Here is a 22602-nt window from a genome sequence, read left to right on the forward strand (position 1 = left end):
AAAAAATGTCCACATTCAAAGTATATGGAGACTTGAGTGAAAATGACAGCTGAAATTCTGTAACCGAGGCGTTTTCAACTCGTCATATCTTCTAGATGTATTTTTCTTTAGAGACCTGAAAACCGCCTTGATTTTTTTTAAAAAGTTTTTATTAAAGCCTGCTGATTGTTACAGTGAAAGAATGATGTCGACAGCCCGTGTACTTTTGGAGTTACAGAACATTTTGTAACACGAAGAAACAGCAGTTTTCACCTCTCACTTGTGGTAAACGCTTGAAATATATTATGGAGAACGCGCTTTGGGAGCGAGAGACCCGGGTTGAAATCTAGCCAGTGGCAGTATCTAATATCTTTCCCCAATTCACTTTATAATTACAAATTCTCAACACTTGAAAATTCCCACATGTGTTCTGATCAAAACAGTGCAAGAATGAGCTCTTTAGCTTTTGATTTTCAACTTATCCACATTGACACTCCTGCATGTCACAAATACATTGCACAAAGCGCATCTGTGGCTGTGTACCATTTGTGGTGCGTTGGCTCCCTCTGCTGCTATGCGCCTCATTCAAATGTCGCCGCACATTTAAAAATGCAGGGTGTTTTTACACTGTCATAGATTCTAGATAGATTTCTTCAGAGACCTGAAAATCGCTGTGATTATTCACCATAGCCTGCTGAGTCTTACAGTGAAAGAACAATGTCAACGTATAGCATCGTCTGTTACTTTAATTGTGTTTGTTTTTTTTAATCAAATCCTACAAAACAGGACCATTGTGACACAAAACCTCTCACACACTAACACAAACTCTTTATACAGATACAGAGCTTTACATGTATAAATAAGGCAGACAAAAATGCATAAAACACAAGCTATCAGACTGTTGGTGGACACCATGTCACTTTATTTTGTTTTCATCTAGTTTCTTTTTGGTGTAGCCTCATTAAACAAAATGTTTATAAAAATGACCACTTTTATTATGAATTATTATGAAATTAATAATTCATTATTAATTATTTATTATGAACACACCTGCCACCCTCAAGTGGAGGTGGCAGAGAGGAGGCACTTGGAGTTTCGGTCGAGAAAGTGTCCGTGTGACTGAGTCCTGTCCCATCGCTGCTTCAAGGTCTGTCGGTCCAGCTTGTTGAGGGCCTGAGAGCAAAGACGGATATCCTGGACCAGCTCTGACAAACTGTCCAGGTCTTGACTCTCCCAGGGGCCAGAGACCTGACAACCTGCAGGTTAAGCAACAAAGAAACATTTTATTTCATATCCATAATTTCCATCCCCCCCCCCCCCCCCCCCCTATAAATATTTGACATCCAAATGTAGCCTATTAGCTAGCATCCAGTAATGTTTTCTGCTCCATAAAATGGAAAATTAATTCACAACTAATCTTTTTTTTTTTTCCAATCTTTAAACCACACTTCTATATTGTAATGTCTGTGTGTGTACTCACCATGTAACACCTCTGTGCATACATACTAAATGTTCAAACTTAGAAATGTGTCAAAAGGAAACAGACTGATAGCAAGAAACAAACTGTTGCCAAGTACAACTTTGCACAGGTGATAAAAACATCAAAGAAATCCAAATTGTGAATTAGTGTGAAACTCCATGTCCATGGAGTATCTCCAAGTTCACACATATGCATACCTTCGAGGTTTAGAAGTGTCAGTGGTCGACGGGCCTCTCTGACAGACGCCAGGATGTTGTGAAGTCCCGCTGATGTAACAGACGGATTTCCTGACAGATTCAGACTCACCAGTGTGGGACACGACGAGAGGCACCTGTGAAATAATAATAAAAAGTCCAACAGGCCAGTAAAGGGTGACAATTTAAACAAAGGCAAAGCCCTAATAACATGAGTAATAACTGAGCCGTAGAAATGACGCCCTCACACACAAACCTCGCCAAGGTAGCTACGCTGCTGTCTGTCAGCCCATTTGCAGCCAGGCTGAGGTGGGTCAGAGAGCACTCGTCCTGCAAAAACACAAAAGTCTTAACCTGATTGCACAGTTATATCTTTCGACAATAAATGACATTGCATGATTTTTGCGTGCACACCTGTGACAGGACTTTGGCGAGGTGTTCCAGTGCCGGGTAATCAGCAGGCCCTCTGCAGACAGCTGACAGGTCCACGTGTGTGAGGCAGTGGAGGGGCAGAGTCTTTAACACCAGCTCAAAGCCGGTGGAGCCCAGGGGACTGTGGGACAGGCACACTGCTTTCAAATGGCCTGTGCCTGAACGTTCAGAAGATGTAAAGTTAGTTGCAGTTTTGCTTATGGGTGGGAGTTCAGTGAAGCTTAAGGCTTCAGTCAGCTGCTTGTTAGAGAGTCACCTGTGAGCACGCTGGCTAGCAGCAGTCGATGCTGCTGAAGGAAACGAGCAGTGAGGCCACAGGCCTGCAGAGACAGCTTGGCTAGCACAGGGCAGCAGGACAGCAGACAGGACAGAGACTCAGACACGCCGTCCCCCAGTGGGTTCATACTGAGGTCCAGCTCCTCCAGGCACTTTGAGTGGAAACGAGCAGAAAAAGCAAATGATCACGAGAGCCAATTCTCTCTGACAGATATCATTGATACGAATCAGGTTAGCTTGTTATTAAGATCTAAGGTAGTTATTAAGACCAGAGGTAGTTAAATACAGGTTAGATGGTAAACCTGGAGCTGCCAGTATTGGCTAGCTGAGGCCCTTACCGGGAATGCAGGTGCACTCTGTCCCTTTAAAGCATTTACAGCCTTCTCCAGGCCGTCCCCTGTAATGCAGTTGGCAGAAATGTCCAGCAGCTGCAGACGAGGCATGGTGAGCGTTGTGGCAATCAGCTCAGGGAGAAGATTGTCAGACATACTGTTTTCAGAAATTCGCAGCTCGGTGAGGCTGGCCTGAAGTTTTAGGGCACGGAGGAGCGGGCCGAGGGAAAAGGCGGCCAAACCGAGTCCGCACACTGACACGGAGGAACCCCAGTCCTGAACCTCACATAGCCGGGAGACACGCTTGTTCTCATCTACAGGTAGAAAGAGACGGTACTTCATAACAGAATACAAAAATGCACATTATTAAACCCCGATTCTTTTGTCCCCATGATAGAACACAGAAAACCGACTCATAGTGTGTTAAAACATTTATATTTCTTTTTATTCAATCATCTTCCGGAAGAGAGAGACCCCTGCACAGCTCAAACGCCAGTTGCAAGAGCTCTAACATTTTTAGCTCAACATGTGTCTTATATGGTATTGTTTCTGTACTTCAGACGTCACACACACTTTCAAACATTGCTTATATGGAAAGTTCCTCCTTTCTGTGTCTATCTATTAATATGCACTAAAACCTCCTGTTTTTTAGTCTGGGTGAGCACTTTGTGAGTCAAAAGTGGCCTTGCTCTATAAGCCTTCATTATTAAAGTACATAAAACAATATAATAAGGAAAATAAGGATATTGATTTCATTCATTTTAAAGCTCAGTTTTTAAAACCTTACCATGTAACTACAGCCCAGGCAATGCAGCAGCACATTAATGACTAACCTCGTATGTGGATGGATTATCTCAGTTGTTTGGTCCGTTTACAGCATCCTGCCATGCCACTGCATTTGTCTCTAACCATCGGGAACCCTCACCTTAACTCTTATCCAGTGGAAAAAAAGTTCCCGTTCATCACTGTGTTAATGTTATGCTAACATAGCTGTTTCGCGAGTCACATAGCACATCACTATATACCAGCTAGCCAAACTTCAGTAACCCTACAAACATCACTGCTGCTTACTTTCCTGTCTTCATGTATGTCGGAAGTGATAGCAGAGCTGTGCCTTTTAATTTGTTTTAGAAATCCCTCAGTCAGAACCTGGTATATTATATTTAGATGGAAACTAGCGAGCTAACTCTCTGCTAACTTCTAACTCTGTTACATTTCAGAAATTCTTTTTTCATGGATGCCTGGGTGTTAAACTTCATTGTTACACCTGGTAGAGCAGCCACACTGACTAGCATAGCGATTTTGCTAACTGAGGAGTTGGCAACACTGCTTGTATTCAGTGGTTGAGAGGAGGTGGCAGAAACACTTAGCAGGAAGGTGAAAAAACCCAGGACCACAGTGATACTGGGAATTCCACGGTGTTCACTGTCTTCAGCAACCTTTCAAGGGCCGGTTGAAGGGCTACAGTCTTATCATACATGTGCAGTGTTCCTACAAGCCATAAGGTTACCTTGAGTGAGGAAGATGATGATTTACAGTCCGTCTGAGTCCATAGGTTGATGTGCAAGCACATTTGTCCCATTCTCCACAGAGGGCAGTGACGCATAGGTGTGACATCAGGAACACTTAAGTTGCTGGGTTAGAGTGACAGCAGAAAATCAATCAATATTGGTTGTTATGGTTGCTATGGACGCCAAACACGCCACCCATTGTGCAACGGGTGTGCACTTTAAATATACCCCTTTTGCCCTGTGTTACAGGGCCGCCCAAGTGGCACATGGGATCGTGACAGGGCCCGTGGCGGAGATTGAAGACAGAGGGCAGCGGTTCGAATCCCATGCGGACCAATGTAGGGGACAAACAAAAAAATATTCCAGTGTCCCTGTTTCTGAAATTCACCTGCTAGGCTTGCTTACAAGCCTACAGGCGAGCCTATAGATAGGTTCACTCTGCTTTTTACTTACCACTGTCTCAAAATCTCTTTTCCATCAATCAATATTGCTTGTTATGGTTGCTATGGATGCCAAACACGCCACCCATTGTCGCTTTCTCAATCTTTTCTTCATGTCCCAACAAACGCTCAATTTTGCCTTCATTAACACAAATTATACATCAAAACGCAGGTATTTTTCTTGCCTTTCACAAAATGACACTGTCATTATTGTAGGAGTCGCCGTTTTCTTGCATATGGCCTCGAAGCAACACAGTTAAAAAATGTCCACATTCAAAGTATATGGAGACTTGAGTGAAAATGACAGCTGAAATTCTGTAACCGAGGCGTTTTCAACTCGTCATATCTTCTAGATGTATTTTTCTTTAGAGACCTGAAAACCGCCTTGATTTTTTTTAAAAATTTTTTATTAAAGCCTGCTGATTGTTACAGTGAAAGAATGATGTCGACAGCCCGTGTACTTTTGGAGTTACAGAACATTTTGTAACACGAAGAAACAGCAGTTTTCACCTCTCAGTTGTGGTAAACGCTTGAAATATATTATGGAGAACGCGCTTTGGGAGCGAGAGACCCGGGTTGAAATCTAGCCAGTGGCAGTATCTAATATCTTTCCCCAATTCACTTTATAATTACAAATTCTCAACACTTGAAAATTCCCACATGTGTTCTGATCAAAACAGTGCAAGAATGAGCTCTTTAGCTTTTGATTTTCAACTTATCCACATTGACACTCCTGCATGTCACAAATACATTGCACAAAGCGCATCTGTGGCTGTGTACCATTTGTGGTGCGTTGGCTCCCTCTGCTGCTATGCGCCTCATTCAAATGTCGCCGCACATTTAAAAATGCAGGGTGTTTTTACACTGTCATAGATTCTAGATAGATTTCTTCAGAGACCTGAAAATCGCTGTGATTATTCACCATAGCCTGCTGAGTCTTACAGTGAAAGAACAATGTCAACGTATAGCATCGTCGGTTACTTTAATTGTGTTTGTTTTTTTTAATCAAATCCTACAAAACAGGACCATTGTGACACAAAACCTCTCACACACTAACACAAACTCTTTATACAGATACAGAGCTTTACATGTATAAATAAGGCAGACAAAAATGCATAAAACACAAGCTATCAGACTGTTGGTGGACACCATGTCACTTTATTTTGTTTTCATCTAGTTTCTTTTTGGTGTAGCCTCATTAAACAAAATGTTTATAAAAATGACCACTTTTATTATGAATTATTATGAAATTAATAATTCATTATTAATTATTTATTATGAACACACCTGCCACCCTCAAGTGGAGGTGGCAGAGAGGAGGCACTTGGAGTTTTGGTCGAGAAAGTGTCCGTGTGACTGAGTCCTGTCCCATCGCTGCTTCAAGGTCTGTCGGTCCAGCTTGTTGAGGGCCTGAGAGCAAAGACGGATATCCTGGACCAGCTCTGACAAACTGTCCAGGTCTTGACTCTCCCAGGGGCCAGAGACCTGACAACCTGCAGGTTAAGCAACAAAGAAACATTTTATTTCATATCCATAATTTCCATCCCACCCCCCCCCCCCCCCTATAAATATTTGACATCCAAATGTAGCCTATTAGCTAGCATCCAGTAATGTTTTCTGCTCCATAAAATGGAAAATTAATTCACAACTAATCTTTTTTTTTTTCCAATCTTTAAACCACACTTCTATATTGTAATGTCTGTGTGTGTACTCACCATGTAACACCTCTGTGCATACATACTAAATGTTCAAACTTAGAAATGTGTCAAAAGGAAACAGACTGATAGCAAGAAACAAACTGTTGCCAAGTACAACTTTGCACAGGTGATAAAAACATCAAAGAAATCCAAATTGTGAATTAGTGTGAAACTCCATGTCCATGGAGTATCTCCAAGTTCACACATATGCATACCTTCGAGGTTTAGAAGTGTCAGTGGTCGACGGGCCTCTCTGACAGACGCCAGGATGTTGTGAAGTCCCGCTGATGTAACAGACGGATTTCCTGACAGATTCAGACTCACCAGTGTGGGACACGACGAGAGGCACCTGTGAAATAATAATAAAAAGTCCAACAGGCCAGTAAAGGGTGACAATTTAAACAAAGGCAAAGCCCTAATAACATGAGTAATAACTGAGCCGTAGAAATGACGCCCTCACACACAAACCTCGCCAAGGTAGCTACGCTGCTGTCTGTCAGCCCATTTGCAGCCAGGCTGAGGTGGGTCAGAGAGCACTCGTCCTGCAAAAACACAAAAGTCTTAACCTGATTGCACAGTTATATCTTTCGACAATAAATGACATTGCATGATTTTTGCGTGCACACCTGTGACAGGACTTTGGCGAGGTGTTCCAGTGCCGGGTAATCAGCAGGCCCTCTGCAGACAGCTGACAGGTCCACGTGTGTGAGGCAGTGGAGGGGCAGAGTCTTTAACACCAGCTCAAAGCCGGTGGAGCCCAGGGGACTGTGGGACAGGCACACTGCTTTCAAATGGCCTGTGCCTGAACGTTCAGAAGATGTAAAGTTAGTTGCAGTTTTGCTTATGGGTGGGAGTTCAGTGAAGCTTAAGGCTTCAGTCAGCTGCTTGTTAGAGAGTCACCTGTGAGCACGCTGGCTAGCAGCAGTCGATGCTGCTGAAGGAAACGAGCAGTGAGGCCACAGGCCTGCAGAGACAGCTTGGCTAGCACAGGGCAGCAGGACAGCAGACAGGACAGAGACTCAGACACGCCGTCCCCCAGTGGGTTCATACTGAGGTCCAGCTCCTCCAGGCACTTTGAGTGGAAACGAGCAGAAAAAGCAAATGATCACGAGAGCCAATTCTCTCTGACAGATATCATTGATACGAATCAGGTTAGCTTGTTATTAAGATCTAAGGTAGTTATTAAGACCAGAGGTAGTTAAATACAGGTTAGATGGTAAACCTGGAGCTGCCAGTATTGGCTAGCTGAGGCCCTTACCGGGAATGCAGGTGCACTCTGTCCCTTTAAAGCATTTACAGCCTTCTCCAGGCCGTCCCCTGTAATGCAGTTGGCAGAAATGTCCAGCAGCTGCAGACGAGGCATGGTGAGCGTTGTGGCAATCAGCTCAGGGAGAAGATTGTCAGACATACTGTTTTCAGAAATTCGCAGCTCGGTGAGGCTGGCCTGAAGTTTTAGGGCACGGAGGAGCGGGCCGAGGGAAAAGGCGGCCAAACCGAGTCCGCACACTGACACGGAGGAACCCCAGTCCTGAACCTCACATAGCCGGGAGACACGCTTGTTCTCATCTACAGGTAGAAAGAGACGGTACTTCATAACAGAATACAAAAATGCACATTATTAAACCCCGATTCTTTTGTCCCCATGATAGAACACAGAAAACCGACTCATAGTGTGTTAAAACATTTATATTTCTTTTTATTCAATCATCTTCCGGAAGAGAGAGACCCCTGCACAGCTCAAACGCCAGTTGCAAGAGCTCTAACATTTTTAGCTCAACATGTGTCTTATATGGTATTGTTTCTGTACTTCAGACGTCACACACACTTTCAAACATTGCTTATATGGAAAGTTCCTCCTTTCTGTGTCTATCTATTAATATGCACTAAAACCTCCTGTTTTTTAGTCTGGGTGAGCACTTTGTGAGTCAAAAGTGGCCTTGCTCTATAAGCCTTCATTATTAAAGTACATAAAACAATATAATAAGGAAAATAAGGATATTGATTTCATTCATTTTAAAGCTCAGTTTTTAAAACCTTACCATGTAACTACAGCCCAGGCAATGCAGCAGCACATTAATGACTAACCTCGTATGTGGATGGATTATCTCAGTTGTTTGGTCCGTTTACAGCATCCTGCCATGCCACTGCATTTGTCTCTAACCATCGGGAACCCTCACCTTAACTCTTATCCAGTGGAAAAAAAGTTCCCGTTCATCACTGTGTTAATGTTATGCTAACATAGCTGTTTCGCGAGTCACATAGCACATCACTATATACCAGCTAGCCAAACTTCAGTAACCCTACAAACATCACTGCTGCTTACTTTCCTGTCTTCATGTATGTCGGAAGTGATAGCAGAGCTGTGCCTTTTAATTTGTTTTAGAAATCCCTCAGTCAGAACCTGGTATATTATATTTAGATGGAAACTAGCGAGCTAACTCTCTGCTAACTTCTAACTCTGTTACATTTCAGAAATTCTTTTTTCATGGATGCCTGGGTGTTAAACTTCATTGTTACACCTGGTAGAGCAGCCACACTGACTAGCATAGCGATTTTGCTAACTGAGGAGTTGGCAACACTGCTTGTATTCAGTGGTTGAGAGGAGGTGGCAGAAACACTTAGCAGGAAGGTGAAAAAACCCAGGACCACAGTGATACTGGGAATTCCACGGTGTTCACTGTCTTCAGCAACCTTTCAAGGGCCGGTTGAAGGGCTACAGTCTTATCATACATGTGCAGTGTTCCTACAAGCCATAAGGTTACCTTGAGTGAGGAAGATGATGATTTACAGTCCGTCTGAGTCCATAGGTTGATGTGCAAGCACATTTGTCCCATTCTCCACAGAGGGCAGTGACGCATAGGTGTGACATCAGGAACACTTAAGTTGCTGCGTTAGAGTGACAGCAGAAAATCAATCAATATTGGTTGTTATGGTTGCTATGGACGCCAAACACGCCACCCATTGTGCAACGGGTGTGCACTTTAAATATACCCCTTTTGCCCTGTGTTACAGGGCCGCCCAAGTGGCACATGGGATCGTGACAGGGCCCGTGGCGGAGATTGAAGACAGAGGGCAGCGGTTCGAATCCCATGCGGACCAATGTAGGGGACAAACAAAAAAATATTCCAGTGTCCCTGTTTCTGAAATTCACCTGCTAGGCTTGCTTACAAGCCTACAGGCGAGCCTATAGATAGGTTCACTCTGCTTTTTTACCACTGTCTCAAAATCTCTTTTCCATCAATCAATATTGCTTGTTATGGTTGCTATGGATGCCAAACACGCCACCCATTGTGGCTTTCTCAATCTTTTCTTCATGTCCGAACAAACGCTCAATTTTGCCTTCATTAACACAAATTATACATCAAAACGCAGGTATTTTTCTTGCCTTTCACAAAATGACACTGTCATTATTGTAGGAGTTGCCGTTTTCTTGCATATGGCCTCGAAGCAACACAGTTAAAAAAAAATGTCCACATTCAAAGTCTATGGAGACGGTTAGAGTGACAGCAGAAAATTGTGAGCGTTACACTTGTATGCGGCTTGAAGTAGGTACACATTGCCAGGGATGTGGTTGGCACGGCTGAGTAGATAAGGCCTGGTGTCCAGCTAATGAAAAGAGGCGAAAATGGGGGTGCGGCTGTGCACGGGTGTGCACTTTAAATATACCCCTTTTGCCCTGTGTTACAGGGCCGCCCAAGTGGCACATGGGATCGTGACAGGGCCCGTGGCGGAGATTGAAGACAGAGGGCAGCGGTTCGAATCCCATGCGGACCAATGTAGGGGACAAACAAAAAAATATTCCAGTGTCCCTGTTTCTGAAATTCACCTGCTAGGCTTGCTTACAAGCCTACAGGCGAGCCTATAGATAGGTTCACTCTGCTTTTTTTACCACTGTCTCAAAATCTCTTTTCCATCAATCAATATTGCTTGTTATGGTTGCTATGGATGCCAAACACGCCACCCATTGTCGCTTTCTCAATCTTTTCTTCATGTCCCAACAAACGCTCAATTTTGCCTTCATTAACACAAATTATACATCAAAACGTAGCTATTTTTCTTGCCTTTCACAAAATGACACTGTCATTATTGTAGGAGTCGCCGTTTTCTTGCATATGGCCTCGAAGCAACACAGTTAAAAAATGTCCACATTCAAAGTATATGGAGACTTGAGTGAAAATGACAGCTGAAATTCTGTAACCGAGGCGTTTTCAACTCGTCATATCTTCTAGATGTATTTTTCTTTAGAGACCTGAAAACCGCCTTGATTTTTTTAAAAAAAATTTTATTAAAGCCTGCTGATTGTTACAGTGAAAGAATGATGTCGACAGCCCGTGTACTTTTGGAGTTACAGAACATTTTGTAACACGAAGAAACAGCAGTTTTCACCTCTCAGTTGTGGTAAACGCTTGAAATATATTATGGAGAACGCGCTTTGGGAGCGAGAGACCCGGGTTGAAATCTAGCCAGTGGCAGTATCTAATATCTTTCCCCAATTCACTTTATAATTACAAATTCTCAACACTTGAAAATTCCCACATGTGTTCTGATCAAAACAGTGCAAGAATGAGCTCTTTAGCTTTTGATTTTCAACTTATCCACATTGACACTCCTGCATGTCACAAATACATTGCACAAAGCGCATCTGTGGCTGTGTACCATTTGTGGTGCGTTGGCTCCCTCTGCTGCTATGCGCCTCATTCAAATGTCGCCGCACATTTAAAAATGCAGGGTGTTTTTACACTGTCATAGATTCTAGATAGATTTCTTCAGAGACCTGAAAATCGCTGTGATTATTCACCATAGCCTGCTGAGTCTTACAGTGAAAGAACAATGTCAACGTATAGCATCGTCGGTTACTTTAATTGTGTTTGTTTTTTTTTAATCAAATCCTACAAAACAGGACCATTGTGACACAAAACCTCTCACACACTAACACAAACTCTTTATACAGATACAGAGCTTTACATGTATAAATAAGGCAGACAAAAATGCATAAAACACAAGCTATCAGACTGTTGGTGGACACCATGTCACTTTATTTTGTTTTCATCTAGTTTCTTTTTGGTGTAGCCTCATTAAACAAAATGTTTATAAAAATGACCACTTTTATTATGAATTATTATGAAATTAATAATTCATTATTAATTATTTATTATGAACACACCTGCCACCCTCAAGTGGAGGTGGCAGAGAGGAGGCACTTGGAGTTTTGGTCGAGAAAGTGTCCGTGTGACTGAGTCCTGTCCCATCGCTGCTTCAAGGTCTGTCGGTCCAGCTTGTTGAGGGCCTGAGAGCAAAGACGGATATCCTGGACCAGCTCTGACAAACTGTCCAGGTCTTGACTCTCCCAGGGGCCAGAGACCTGACAACCTGCAGGTTAAGCAACAAAGAAACATTTTATTTCATATCCATAATTTCCATCCCACCCACCCCCCCCCCCCCTATAAATATTTGACATCCAAATGTAGCCTATTAGCTAGCATCCAGTAATGTTTTCTGCTCCATAAAATGGAAAATTAATTCACAACTAATCTTTTTTTTTTTCCAATCTTTAAACCACACTTCTATATTGTAATGTCTGTGTGTGTACTCACCATGTAACACCTCTGTGCATACATACTAAATGTTCAAACTTAGAAATGTGTCAAAAGGAAACAGACTGATAGCAAGAAACAAACTGTTGCCAAGTACAACTTTGCACAGGTGATAAAAACATCAAAGAAATCCAAATTGTGAATTAGTGTGAAACTCCATGTCCATGGAGTATCTCCAAGTTCACACATATGCATACCTTCGAGGTTTAGAAGTGTCAGTGGTCGACGGGCCTCTCTGACAGACGCCAGGATGTTGTGAAGTCCCGCTGATGTAACAGACGGATTTCCTGACAGATTCAGACTCACCAGTGTGGGACACGACGAGAGGCACCTGTGAAATAATAATAAAAAGTCCAACAGGCCAGTAAAGGGTGACAATTTAAACAAAGGCAAAGCCCTAATAACATGAGTAATAACTGAGCCGTAGAAATGACGCCCTCACACACAAACCTCGCCAAGGTAGCTACGCTGCTGTCTGTCAGCCCATTTGCAGCCAGGCTGAGGTGGGTCAGAGAGCACTCGTCCTGCAAAAACACAAAAGTCTTAACCTGATTGCACAGTTATATCTTTCGACAATAAATGACATTGCATGATTTTTGCGTGCACACCTGTGACAGGACTTTGGCGAGGTGTTCCAGTGCCGGGTAATCAGCAGGCCCTCTGCAGACAGCTGACAGGTCCACGTGTGTGAGGCAGTGGAGGGGCAGAGTCTTTAACACCAGCTCAAAGCCGGTGGAGCCCAGGGGACTGTGGGACAGGCACACTGCTTTCAAATGGCCTGTGCCTGAACGTTCAGAAGATGTAAAGTTAGTTGCAGTTTTGCTTATGGGTGGGAGTTCAGTGAAGCTTAAGGCTTCAGTCAGCTGCTTGTTAGAGAGTCACCTGTGAGCACGCTGGCTAGCAGCAGTCGATGCTGCTGAAGGAAACGAGCAGTGAGGCCACAGGCCTGCAGAGACAGCTTGGCTAGCACAGGGCAGCAGGACAGCAGACAGGACAGAGACTCAGACACGCCGTCCCCCAGTGGGTTCATACTGAGGTCCAGCTCCTCCAGGCACTTTGAGTGGAAACGAGCAGAAAAAGCAAATGATCACGAGAGCCAATTCTCTCTGACAGATATCATTGATACGAATCAGGTTAGCTTGTTATTAAGATCTAAGGTAGTTATTAAGACCAGAGGTAGTTAAATACAGGTTAGATGGTAAACCTGGAGCTGCCAGTATTGGCTAGCTGAGGCCCTTACCGGGAATGCAGGTGCACTCTGTCCCTTTAAAGCATTTACAGCCTTCTCCAGGCCGTCCCCTGTAATGCAGTTGGCAGAAATGTCCAGCAGCTGCAGACGAGGCATGGTGAGCGTTGTGGCAATCAGCTCAGGGAGAAGATTGTCAGACATACTGTTTTCAGAAATTCGCAGCTCGGTGAGGCTGGCCTGAAGTTTTAGGGCACGGAGGAGCGGGCCGAGGGAAAGAGGCGGCCAAACCGAGTCCGCACACTGACACGGAGGAACCCCAGTCCTGAACCTCACATAGCCGGGAGACACGCTTGTTCTCATCTACAGGTAGAAAGAGACGGTACTTCATAACAGAATACAAAAATGCACATTATTAAACCCCGATTCTTTTGTCCCCATGATAGAACACAGAAAACCGACTCATAGTGTGTTAAAACATTTATATTTCTTTTTATTCAATCATCTTCCGGAAGAGAGAGACCCCTGCACAGCTCAAACGCCAGTTGCAAGAGCTCTAACATTTTTAGCTCAACATGTGTCTTATATGGTATTGTTTCTGTACTTCAGACGTCACACACACTTTCAAACATTGCTTATATGGAAAGTTCCTCCTTTCTGTGTCTATCTATTAATATGCACTAAAACCTCCTGTTTTTTAGTCTGGGTGAGCACTTTGTGAGTCAAAAGTGGCCTTGCTCTATAAGCCTTCATTATTAAAGTACATAAAACAATATAATAAGGAAAATAAGGATATTGATTTCATTCATTTTAAAGCTCAGTTTTTAAAACCTTACCATGTAACTACAGCCCAGGCAATGCAGCAGCACATTAATGACTAACCTCGTATGTGGATGGATTATCTCAGTTGTTTGGTCCGTTTACAGCATCCTGCCATGCCACTGCATTTGTCTCTAACCATCGGGAACCCTCACCTTAACTCTTATCCAGTGGAAAAAAAGTTCCCGTTCATCACTGTGTTAATGTTATGCTAACATAGCTGTTTCGCGAGTCACATAGCACATCACTATATACCAGCTAGCCAAACTTCAGTAACCCTACAAACATCACTGCTGCTTACTTTCCTGTCTTCATGTATGTCGGAAGTGATAGCAGAGCTGTGCCTTTTAATTTGTTTTAGAAATCCCTCAGTCAGAACCTGGTATATTATATTTAGATGGAAACTAGCGAGCTAACTCTCTGCTAACTTCTAACTCTGTTACATTTCAGAAATTCTTTTTTCATGGATGCCTGGGTGTTAAACTTCATTGTTACACCTGGTAGAGCAGCCACACTGACTAGCATAGCGATTTTGCTAACTGAGGAGTTGGCAACACTGCTTGTATTCAGTGGTTGAGAGGAGGTGGCAGAAACACTTAGCAGGAAGGTGAAAAAACCCAGGACCACAGTGATACTGGGAATTCCACGGTGTTCACTGTCTTCAGCAACCTTTCAAGGGCCGGTTGAAGGGCTACAGTCTTATCATACATGTGCAGTGTTCCTACAAGCCATAAGGTTACCTTGAGTGAGGAAGATGATGATTTACAGTCCGTCTGAGTCCATAGGTTGATGTGCAAGCACATTTGTCCCATTCTCCACAGAGGGCAGTGACGCATAGGTGTGACATCAGGAACACTTAAGTTGCTGCGTTAGAGTGACAGCAGAAAATCAATCAATATTGGTTGTTATGGTTGCTATGGACGCCAAACACGCCACCCATTGTGCAACGGGTGTGCACTTTAAATATACCCCTTTTGCCCTGTGTTACAGGGCCGCCCAAGTGGCACATGGGATCGTGACAGGGCCCGTGGCGGAGATTGAAGACAGAGGGCAGCGGTTCGAATCCCATGCGGACCAATGTAGGGGACAAACAAAAAAATATTCCAAGTGTCCCTGTTTCTGAAATTCACCTGCTAGGCTTGCTTACAAGCCTACAGGCGAGCCTATAGATAGGTTCACTCTGCTTTTTTACTTACCACTGTCTCAAAATCTCTTTTCCATCAATCAATATTGCTTGTTATGGTTGCTATGGATGCCAAACACGCCACCCATTGTGGCTTTCTCAATCTTTTCTTCATGTCCGAACAAACGCTCAATTTTGCCTTCATTAACACAAATTATACATCAAAACGCAGGTATTTTTCTTGCCTTTCACAAAATGACACTGTCATTATTGTAGGAGTTGCCGTTTTCTTGCATATGGCCTCGAAGCAACACAGTTAAAAAATGTCCACATTCAAAGTATATGGAGACTTGAGTGAAAATGACAGCTGAAATTCTGTAACCGAGGCGTTTTCAACTCGTCATATCTTCTAGATGTATTTTTCTTTAGAGACCTGAAAACCGCCTTGATTTTTTTTAAAAAGTTTTTATTAAAGCCTGCTTATTGTTACAGTGAAAGAATGATGTCGACAGCCCGTGTACTTTTGGAGTTACAGAACATTTTGTAACACGAAGAAACAGCAGTTTTCACCTCTCAGTTGTGGTAAACGCTTGAAATATATTATGGAGAACGCGCTTTGGGAGCGAGAGACCCGGGTTGAAATCTAGCCAGTGGCAGTATCTAATATCTTTCCCTAATTCACTTTATAATTACAAATTCTCAACACTTGAAAATTCCCACATGTGTTCTGATCAAAACAGTGCAAGAATGAGCTCTTTAGCTTTTGATTTTCAACTTATCCACATTGACACTCCTGCATGTCACAAATACATTGCACAAAGCGCATCTGTGGCTGTGTACCATTTGTGGTGCGTTGGCTCCCTCTGCTGCTATGCGCCTCATTCAAATGTCGCCGCACATTTAAAAATGCAGGGTGTTTTTACACTGTCATAGATTCTAGATAGATTTCTTCAGAGACCTGAAAATCGCTGTGATTATTCACCATAGCCTGCTGAGTCTTACAGTGAAAGAACAATGTCAACGTATAGCATCGTCTGTTACTTTAATTGTGTTTGTTTTTTTTAATCAAATCCTACAAAACAGGACCATTGTGACACAAAACCTCTCACACACTAACACAAACTCTTTATACAGATACAGAGCTTTACATGTATAAATAAGGCAGACAAAAATGCATAAAACACAAGCTATCAGACTGTTGGTGGACACCATGTCACTTTATTTTGTTTTCATCTAGTTTCTTTTTGGTGTAGCCTCATTAAACAAAATGTTTATAAAAATGACCACTTTTATTATGAATTATTATGAAATTAATAATTCATTATTAATTATTTATTATGAACACACCTGCCACCCTCAAGTGGAGGTGGCAGAGAGGAGGCACTTGGAGTTTCGGTCGAGAAAGTGTCCGTGTGACCGAGTCCTGTCCCATCGCTGCTTCAAGGTCTGTCGGTCCAGCTTGTTGAGGGCCTGAGAGCAAAGACGGATATCCTGGACCAGCTCTGACAAACTGTCCAGGTCTTGACTCTCCCAGGGGCCAGAGACCTGACAACCTGCAGGTTAAGCAACAAAGAAACATTTTATTTCATATCCATAATTTCCATCCCACCCCCACCCCCCCCCCCTATAAATATTTGACATCCAAATGTAGCCTATTAGCTAGCATCCAGTAATGTTTTCTGCTCCATAAAATGGAAAATTAATTCACAACTAATCTTTTTTTTTTTTCCAATCTTTAAACCACACTTCTATATTGTAATGTCTGTGTGTGTACTCACCATGTAACACCTCTGTGCATACATACTAAATGTTCAAACTTAGAAATGTGTCAAAAGGAAACAGACTGATAGCAAGAAACAAACTGTTGCCAAGTACAACTTTGCACAGGTGATAAAAACATCAAAGAAATCCAAATTGTGAATTAGTGTGAAACTCCATGTCCATGGAGTATCTCCAAGTTCACACATATGCATACCTTCGAGGTTTAGAAGTGTCAGTGGTCGACGGGCCTCTCTGACAGACGCCAGGATGTTGTGAAGTCCCGCTGATGTAACAGACGGATTTCCTGACAGATTCAGACTCACCAGTGTGGGACACGACGAGAGGCACCTGTGAAATAATAATAAAAAGTCCAACAGGCCAGTAAAGGGTGACAATTTAAACAAAGGCAAAGCCCTAATAACATGAGTAATAACTGAGCCGTAGAAATGACGCCCTCACACACAAACCTCGCCAAGGTAGCTACGCTGCTGTCTGTCAGCCCATTTGCAGCCAGGCTGAGGTGGGTCAGAGAGCACTCGTCCTGCAAAAACACAAAAGTCTTAACCTGATTGCACAGTTATATCTTTCGACAATAAATGACATTGCATGATTTTTGCGTGCACACCTGTGACAGGACTTTGGCGAGGTGTTCCAGTGCCGGGTAATCAGCAGGCCCTCTGCAGACAGCTGACAGGTCCACGTGTGTGAGGCAGTGGAGGGGCAGAGTCTTTAACACCAGCTCAAAGCCGGTGGAGCCCAGGGGACTGTGGGACAGGCACACTGCTTTCAAATGGCCTGTGCCTGAACGTTCAGAAGATGTAAAGTTAGTTGCAGTTTTGCTTATGGGTGGGAGTTCAGTGAAGCTTAAGGCTTCAGTCAGCTGCTTGTTAGAGAGTCACCTGTGAGCACGCTGGCTAGCAGCAGTCGATGCTGCTGAAGGAAACGAGCAGTGAGGCCACAGGCCTGCAGAGACAGCTTGGCTAGCACAGGGCAGCAGGACAGCAGACAGGACAGAGACTCAGACACGCCGTCCCCCAGTGGGTTCATACTGAGGTCCAGCTCCTCCAGGCACTTTGAGTGGAAACGAGCAGAAAAAGCAAATGATCACAAGAGCCAATTCTCTCTGACAGATATCATTGATACGAATCAGGTTAGCTTGTTATTAAGATCTAAGGTAGTTATTAAGACCAGAGGTAGTTAAATACAGGTTAGATGGTAAACCTGGAGCTGCCAGTATTGGCTAGCTGAGGCCCTTACCGGGAATGCAGGTGCACTCTGTCCCTTTAAAGCATTTACAGCCTTCTCCAGGCCGTCCCCTGTAATGCAGTTGGCAGAAATGTCCAGCAGCTGCAGACGAGGCATGGTGAGCGTTGTGGCAATCAGCTCAGGGAGAAGATTGTCAGACATACTGTTTTCAGAAATTCGCAGCTCGGTGAGGCTGGCCTGAAGTTTTAGGGCACGGAGGAGCGGGCCGAGGGAAAAGGCGGCCAAACCGAGTCCGCACACTGACACGGAGGAACCCCAGTCCTGAACCTCACATAGCCGGGAGACACGCTTGTTCTCATCTACAGGTAGAAAGAGACGGTACTTCATAACAGAATACAAAAATGCACATTATTAAACCCCGATTCTTTTGTCCCCATGATAGAACACAGAAAACCGACTCATAGTGTGTTAAAACATTTATATTTCTTTTTATTCAATCATCTTCCGGAAGAGAGAGACCCCTGCACAGCTCAAACGCCAGTTGCAAGAGCTCTAACATTTTTAGCTCAACATGTGTCTTATATGGTATTATTTCTGTACTTCAGACGTCACACACACTTTCAAACATTTCTTATATGGATAGTTCCTCCTTTCTGTGTCTATCTATTAATATGCACTAAAACCTCCATCTCTCTCTCTCCATCTATCTGCCGCAGATGGAGAGATACTCACTGCTGCTGAGTCCAGAGAGGATCCAGAATGTTTGAAGGCAAAATTTCGAGAAATCTGCAATCCTCAACACAACAGAACGATGGAAAGATATAGATTCCACACCAGAAATCAGAAGCCAGGTGAGACACTTGAATCATTCATCAGTGATTTAAAGATCAAGGCTAAATGTTGTCACTTTGTGGACCTCACTGACGAGATGCTCAGTGATCGTATCGTCTGTGGTGTCATTAGCGACACGTTGAGAAAGGCTCTGCTAAGAGACAGCGAGCTAACACTTGCTAAAGCTATCTCGGTGTGTCGAATACACGAAATGACTGAAAAAAACAGCAAGACACTAGCTACACAAGCTACCAGTGTCGACGCAGTAAAGCCCATTCTGAACAGCAAGCACAAGCCTAAGCCCCTTCCATTCCCACAGACTGTCACCAAATGCTCCAATTGTGGAGGCAGCCATGTGGCCAAGCGAGACAAGTGTCCAGCATTTGGACAACAGTGTCACAACTGTAAAAAACTGAATCACTACAAAAGTTGCTGCAAGTCTAAACCACGCAGCCATCACAGAGCCCACCCTAACAGACAGACTGCAAGGCGGCTTGTGAACGAATTAACAGTGAGTGAGCCACCACTTCAGGATGACACGTTTTACGTGGATGGTGTAGAGCTTGACAGACAGATTGACTGCATCCACACTAAAGCTAATAAAAAAGATGAGGGATTTGTCACAATTCACATAAATGGCGAGCCCACTGAGATGAAAGTAGATACAGGAGCAAAATGCAATGTCATGTCACTTAAGACTTTCGAAACAGTGAATGGCGGAAGACAGACAGTCAAACAAGAGAATCCTGTGAGCCTTGTTGCCTATGGAGGCACGAGAATTCAGACCACTGGAATTGTTACACTCCCTTGTTGCTTAAAGAAGCAGTGTCACACGTTGCCTTTCTTTTTGGTGGATAGAGAAGTGCAACCGCTGCTAGGATTTCGAGCATGCATGGAAATGGGCATTGTGAAAATGAGCCCTGAGGTCCACCAGATCAGCACAGAAAGCAGCACAGATTTCAGCTCTCACATATTCACACAATACTATGACCTGTTCAGTGATGAACTGGGGGAACTTCCAGTCACATACTCAATGATGCTAGACCCTGATGTACAGCCTGTGGTCCGTCCAGCTCACCGCATCCCCGTCGCGATGCAAGAAAGAGTCAAAGCTGAACTTGAACGCATGCAACGCATCGGCGTTGTAACACCAGTCACCGAGCCTACTGACTGGGTGTCCTCAATGGTGGCAGCACACAAGAAAGACAAGCATGAGATCAGACTGTGCATAAATCCAAAAGACCTCAACACAGCACTGAAAAGACCCCATCACCCAATGCGCAGCGTTGAGGAAGTGGCAGCACAGATGTCAGGAGCGACAGTGTTCTCAGTGCTAGATGCAAAAAACTCCTTCTGGCAAATACGGCTCGACGAGAAATCCTCAATGCTGACCACATTCAGCACCCCATTTGGGCGATACAGGTTTCTGCGGATGCCCTTTGGTATCAATTCAGCCAGTGAGGTGATCCAGCGCTCCATGGAACAGCTGTTTGCCGGTTACCCGTGCTCTGTCATCGTGGATGACATCATCATCGGAGGACACGGAGTGGCCGAACATGATGCCAACCTGAAGAAAGTGCTGACACGTGCTCGAGAGATCAAACTCAGGCTAAACCCTGACAAGTGCAAATTTCGCCTAGATCAAGTGTCATATGTGGGCCACATCTTCACAAGAGACGGTCTAAAAGCAGACCCCTCCAAAACCACAGCAATAGGAGCAATGCCGGTGCCCACGGATGTCACGTCGCTACAGCGCTTCCTCTGTATGGTTAATTACCTTGGGAAATCCATACCAAACCTTAGTGAGATTGCAGCACCCCTAAGGAAACTAACCCACAAGGAGACTGCGTGGTGCTGGTTCCCACAGCACCAGGAGGCTTTCGACCACCTCAAATCATGCCTCTCCAGCCCGCCAGTATTGGCGTATTACAATGTCAAGGAGCCAGTCACACTGACATGTGATGCATCATGCTATGGGCTGGGTGCCGCGTGTTTGCAAAATGGCAGACCGGTGGCCTTCACCTCGCGTGCTCTCACTGACACAGAGACGCGATATGCTCAAATAGAGAAGGAGCTCCTCGCCGTGGTGTTTGCCTGCACGAAATTCAAAGATTATGTCTATGGCAAAGCAACAATCATTGAAACCGACCACCAGCCCCTGGTGACCATAATGAAAAAGCCAATCCATGCCGCCCCTGCCCGGCTCCAGAGGATGTTACTGCGACTACAGAGTTACGACATCAGTCTGGTCTACAAAAAGGGGAAATACATGTATCTAGCCGACACCCTTTCAAGAGCCCCGCTCGCCCCGCTGTCACGCTGCCCGATTGAACACACTGATTATGAAGTGATGACAGTGAGCTACATCTCCACTGCTCACCTGGAGGAGCTAAGACAGCACACAGCACAAGATGATGTGCTACAAGCGCTCAGCACAGTCATTCAGCGAGGATGGCCCAGCAGAGAGAGCCAAGTACAGCCCGCTCTAGCTCCGTTTTTTCCATATAGAGATGAGCTCAGCATGGAGGATGGGATCATCATGAAAAGCCACAAAACTGTCATTCCCCAGTCCCTGCACAAAGAGTACATCAACATCGTACACAAAGGCCATCCAGGTACCGAAGCAACCAAGCGCAGAGCTAGGAGTGTCATTTTTTGGCCAGCAATGTCAAAAGACATCGCAGAAGAGCTGCTCTCTTGCACTGTGTGTAACAGCACTAAGACACATCAGCAGAGAGAACCGCTACAACTGCACCCTGTTCCAGACCTCCCATGGTCAACGGTGGCTGCTGACATTTTTACCTGGCATGGAAAACAATACCAGGTCCTTGCAAATCCTATTCAGGATGGATTGAGATTGACCTTCTCCGTGACTTGACCACAGCAGCGGTCATCTCCAAGCTAAAGAGACACTTTTCAGTTCATGGCACACCGCACACGCTCCTCACTGACAATGGCAGACAATACACTAGTCAACAGTTTATTGATTTCGCAAAACAGTGGGACTTCACCCATTCAACCAGCAGCCCAGAGTTTCCACAGTCAAACGGTCTTGCTGAGAGAGCGGTGCGCAGCGCAAAACACCTCATGGAAAAATCTCACCGAGATGGAACCGACGTGTTTCTTGACCTCCTAAACCTTAGAAACATTCCCCGTGACACACAACTAGGCTCCCCTGCTGAACGCCTCATGTCTCGTCAGACACGCGCGGGCATTCCTGTGTGCAGCAAGCTGTTGGCACCCATTGCAAAAGACACAGGACAGATCTGTGACCGACTTCGCGACAAAAGACTCAGACTGAAGCGTCACTATGATAAGTCCAGTCGCACGCTACAGCCGTTGCAAGAAGGACAAGTGGTCCGCGTGCAGACAGAGAAAGGCTACGACAAGCTGGGAATTGTGGAAAGGAAGAGCAAGGAGCCACGATCCTATATCATTCAGGTCGATGGAAGAACCTACAGGAGGAATCGCCGCCACATCCTCCCAGTGGCAGAACCGCCGCCGCCACCACTCCATGACTATGACCCTGAGTGCGAGGACACTAACCATTCTACAATGGACAGTTCCACACTCACACCGCAATCACACACACGCTCAAACGAAGATTCACAAAACACATCCCCTCCTCAGCCCCAACCTGCTGTGCAGGTGCCCGGCCAGAACATTGTGAACCAGACACCATACACTACACGTGCAGGTCGCATCTGCAGACCCAACCCAAGATACATGTAAATGGAAAAC

The 22602-nt window shown here is 44.5% G+C and overlaps 4 protein-coding genes across 5 annotated transcripts; all 4 read right to left on the reverse strand.

Annotated features, from left to right (window-relative positions):
- Positions 1-379: 379 nt before the first annotated feature.
- Positions 380-4532, reverse strand: LOC146496330 (tonsoku-like protein). Its single transcript, XM_085144264.1, has 7 exons — positions 4433-4532; positions 2700-3007; positions 2342-2513; positions 2068-2243; positions 1910-1983; positions 1657-1790; positions 380-1235 (listed from the first exon to the last, which is right to left on the reverse strand). The coding sequence occupies exons 1-7, from the start codon at positions 4530-4532 to the stop codon at positions 1039-1041; spliced, it is 1161 nt and encodes a 386-aa protein (XP_085000390.1). The 3' UTR covers positions 380-1038.
- Positions 4533-5609: 1077 nt separating this feature from the next.
- On the reverse strand, positions 5610-9260 carry LOC146496331 (tonsoku-like protein). 2 transcript variants are annotated; one of them, XM_085143643.1, is made up of 7 exons: positions 9104-9258; positions 7600-7907; positions 7242-7413; positions 6968-7143; positions 6810-6883; positions 6557-6690; positions 5610-6137 (listed from the first exon to the last, which is right to left on the reverse strand). In XM_085143643.1, the coding sequence occupies exons 2-7, from the start codon at positions 7747-7749 to the stop codon at positions 5941-5943; spliced, it is 903 nt and encodes a 300-aa protein (XP_084999769.1). In that variant the 5' UTR covers positions 7750-7907; positions 9104-9258; the 3' UTR covers positions 5610-5940. The 2 variants fall into 2 exon arrangements, with proteins under 2 accessions (XP_084999769.1, XP_084999770.1); XM_085143644.1 differs by lacking the exon at positions 7600-7907 and having other exon boundaries at positions 9104-9260.
- A 144-nt stretch (positions 9261-9404) lies between these two features.
- LOC146496332 (tonsoku-like protein) lies at positions 9405-14837 on the reverse strand. The gene is made up of 7 exons (XM_085143639.1): positions 14681-14837; positions 13176-13484; positions 12818-12989; positions 12544-12719; positions 12386-12459; positions 12133-12266; positions 9405-11711 (listed from the first exon to the last, which is right to left on the reverse strand). Exons 1-7 carry the CDS (start codon positions 14774-14776, stop codon positions 11515-11517), a joined length of 1158 nt encoding a protein of 385 aa, XP_084999765.1. The 5' UTR covers positions 14777-14837; the 3' UTR covers positions 9405-11514.
- A 716-nt stretch (positions 14838-15553) lies between these two features.
- Positions 15554-18417, reverse strand: LOC146496333 (tonsoku-like protein). The gene is made up of 6 exons (XM_085144265.1): positions 18082-18417; positions 17724-17895; positions 17450-17625; positions 17292-17365; positions 17039-17172; positions 15554-16616 (listed from the first exon to the last, which is right to left on the reverse strand). The coding sequence occupies exons 1-6, from the start codon at positions 18415-18417 to the stop codon at positions 16420-16422; spliced, it is 1089 nt and encodes a 362-aa protein (XP_085000391.1). The 3' UTR covers positions 15554-16419.
- Positions 18418-22602: the final 4185 nt, after the last annotated feature.

This window comes from Neolamprologus multifasciatus, chromosome 19, assembly GCF_963576455.1.
Source record: "Neolamprologus multifasciatus chromosome 19, fNeoMul1.2, whole genome shotgun sequence".
Taxonomy (NCBI): domain Eukaryota; kingdom Metazoa; phylum Chordata; class Actinopteri; order Cichliformes; family Cichlidae; genus Neolamprologus; species Neolamprologus multifasciatus.

Coding starts and splice junctions, on each gene's coding strand:
- LOC146496330 (XM_085144264.1), bottom strand. CDS start 4,532: ATGGGATTCGAACCGCTGCCCTCTGTCTTCAATCTCCGCCACGGGCCC. Junction 2,244..2,341: donor GCTAGCCAGCGTGCTCACAG/GTGACTCTCTAA, acceptor CTGAACGTTCAG/GCACAGGCCATTTGAAAGCA. Junction 1,984..2,067: donor TCGCCAAAGTCCTGTCACAG/GTGTGCACGCAA, acceptor GTGTTTTTGCAG/GACGAGTGCTCTCTGACCCA.
- LOC146496331 (XM_085143643.1), bottom strand. CDS start 7,749: ATGTCTGACAATCTTCTCCCTGAGCTGATTGCCACAACGCTCACCATG. Junction 6,884..6,967: donor TCGCCAAAGTCCTGTCACAG/GTGTGCACGCAA, acceptor GTGTTTTTGCAG/GACGAGTGCTCTCTGACCCA. Junction 6,138..6,556: donor GACACTTCTAAACCTCGAAG/GTATGCATATGT, acceptor CTTAACCTGCAG/GTTGTCAGGTCTCTGGCCCC.
- LOC146496332 (XM_085143639.1), bottom strand. CDS start 14,776: ATGCGTCACTGCCCTCTGTGGAGAATGGGACAAATGTGCTTGCACATC. Junction 13,485..14,680: donor CATCATCTTCCTCACTCAAG/GTAACCTTATGG, acceptor TTCTACCTGTAG/ATGAGAACAAGCGTGTCTCC. Junction 12,990..13,175: donor AGAGTGCACCTGCATTCCCG/GTAAGGGCCTCA, acceptor TTCCACTCAAAG/TGCCTGGAGGAGCTGGACCT.
- LOC146496333 (XM_085144265.1), bottom strand. CDS start 18,417: ATGAAGTACCGTCTCTTTCTACCTGTAGATGAGAACAAGCGTGTCTCC. Junction 17,366..17,449: donor TCGCCAAAGTCCTGTCACAG/GTGTGCACGCAA, acceptor GTGTTTTTGCAG/GACGAGTGCTCTCTGACCCA. Junction 16,617..17,038: donor GACACTTCTAAACCTCGAAG/GTATGCATATGT, acceptor CTTAACCTGCAG/GTTGTCAGGTCTCTGGCCCC.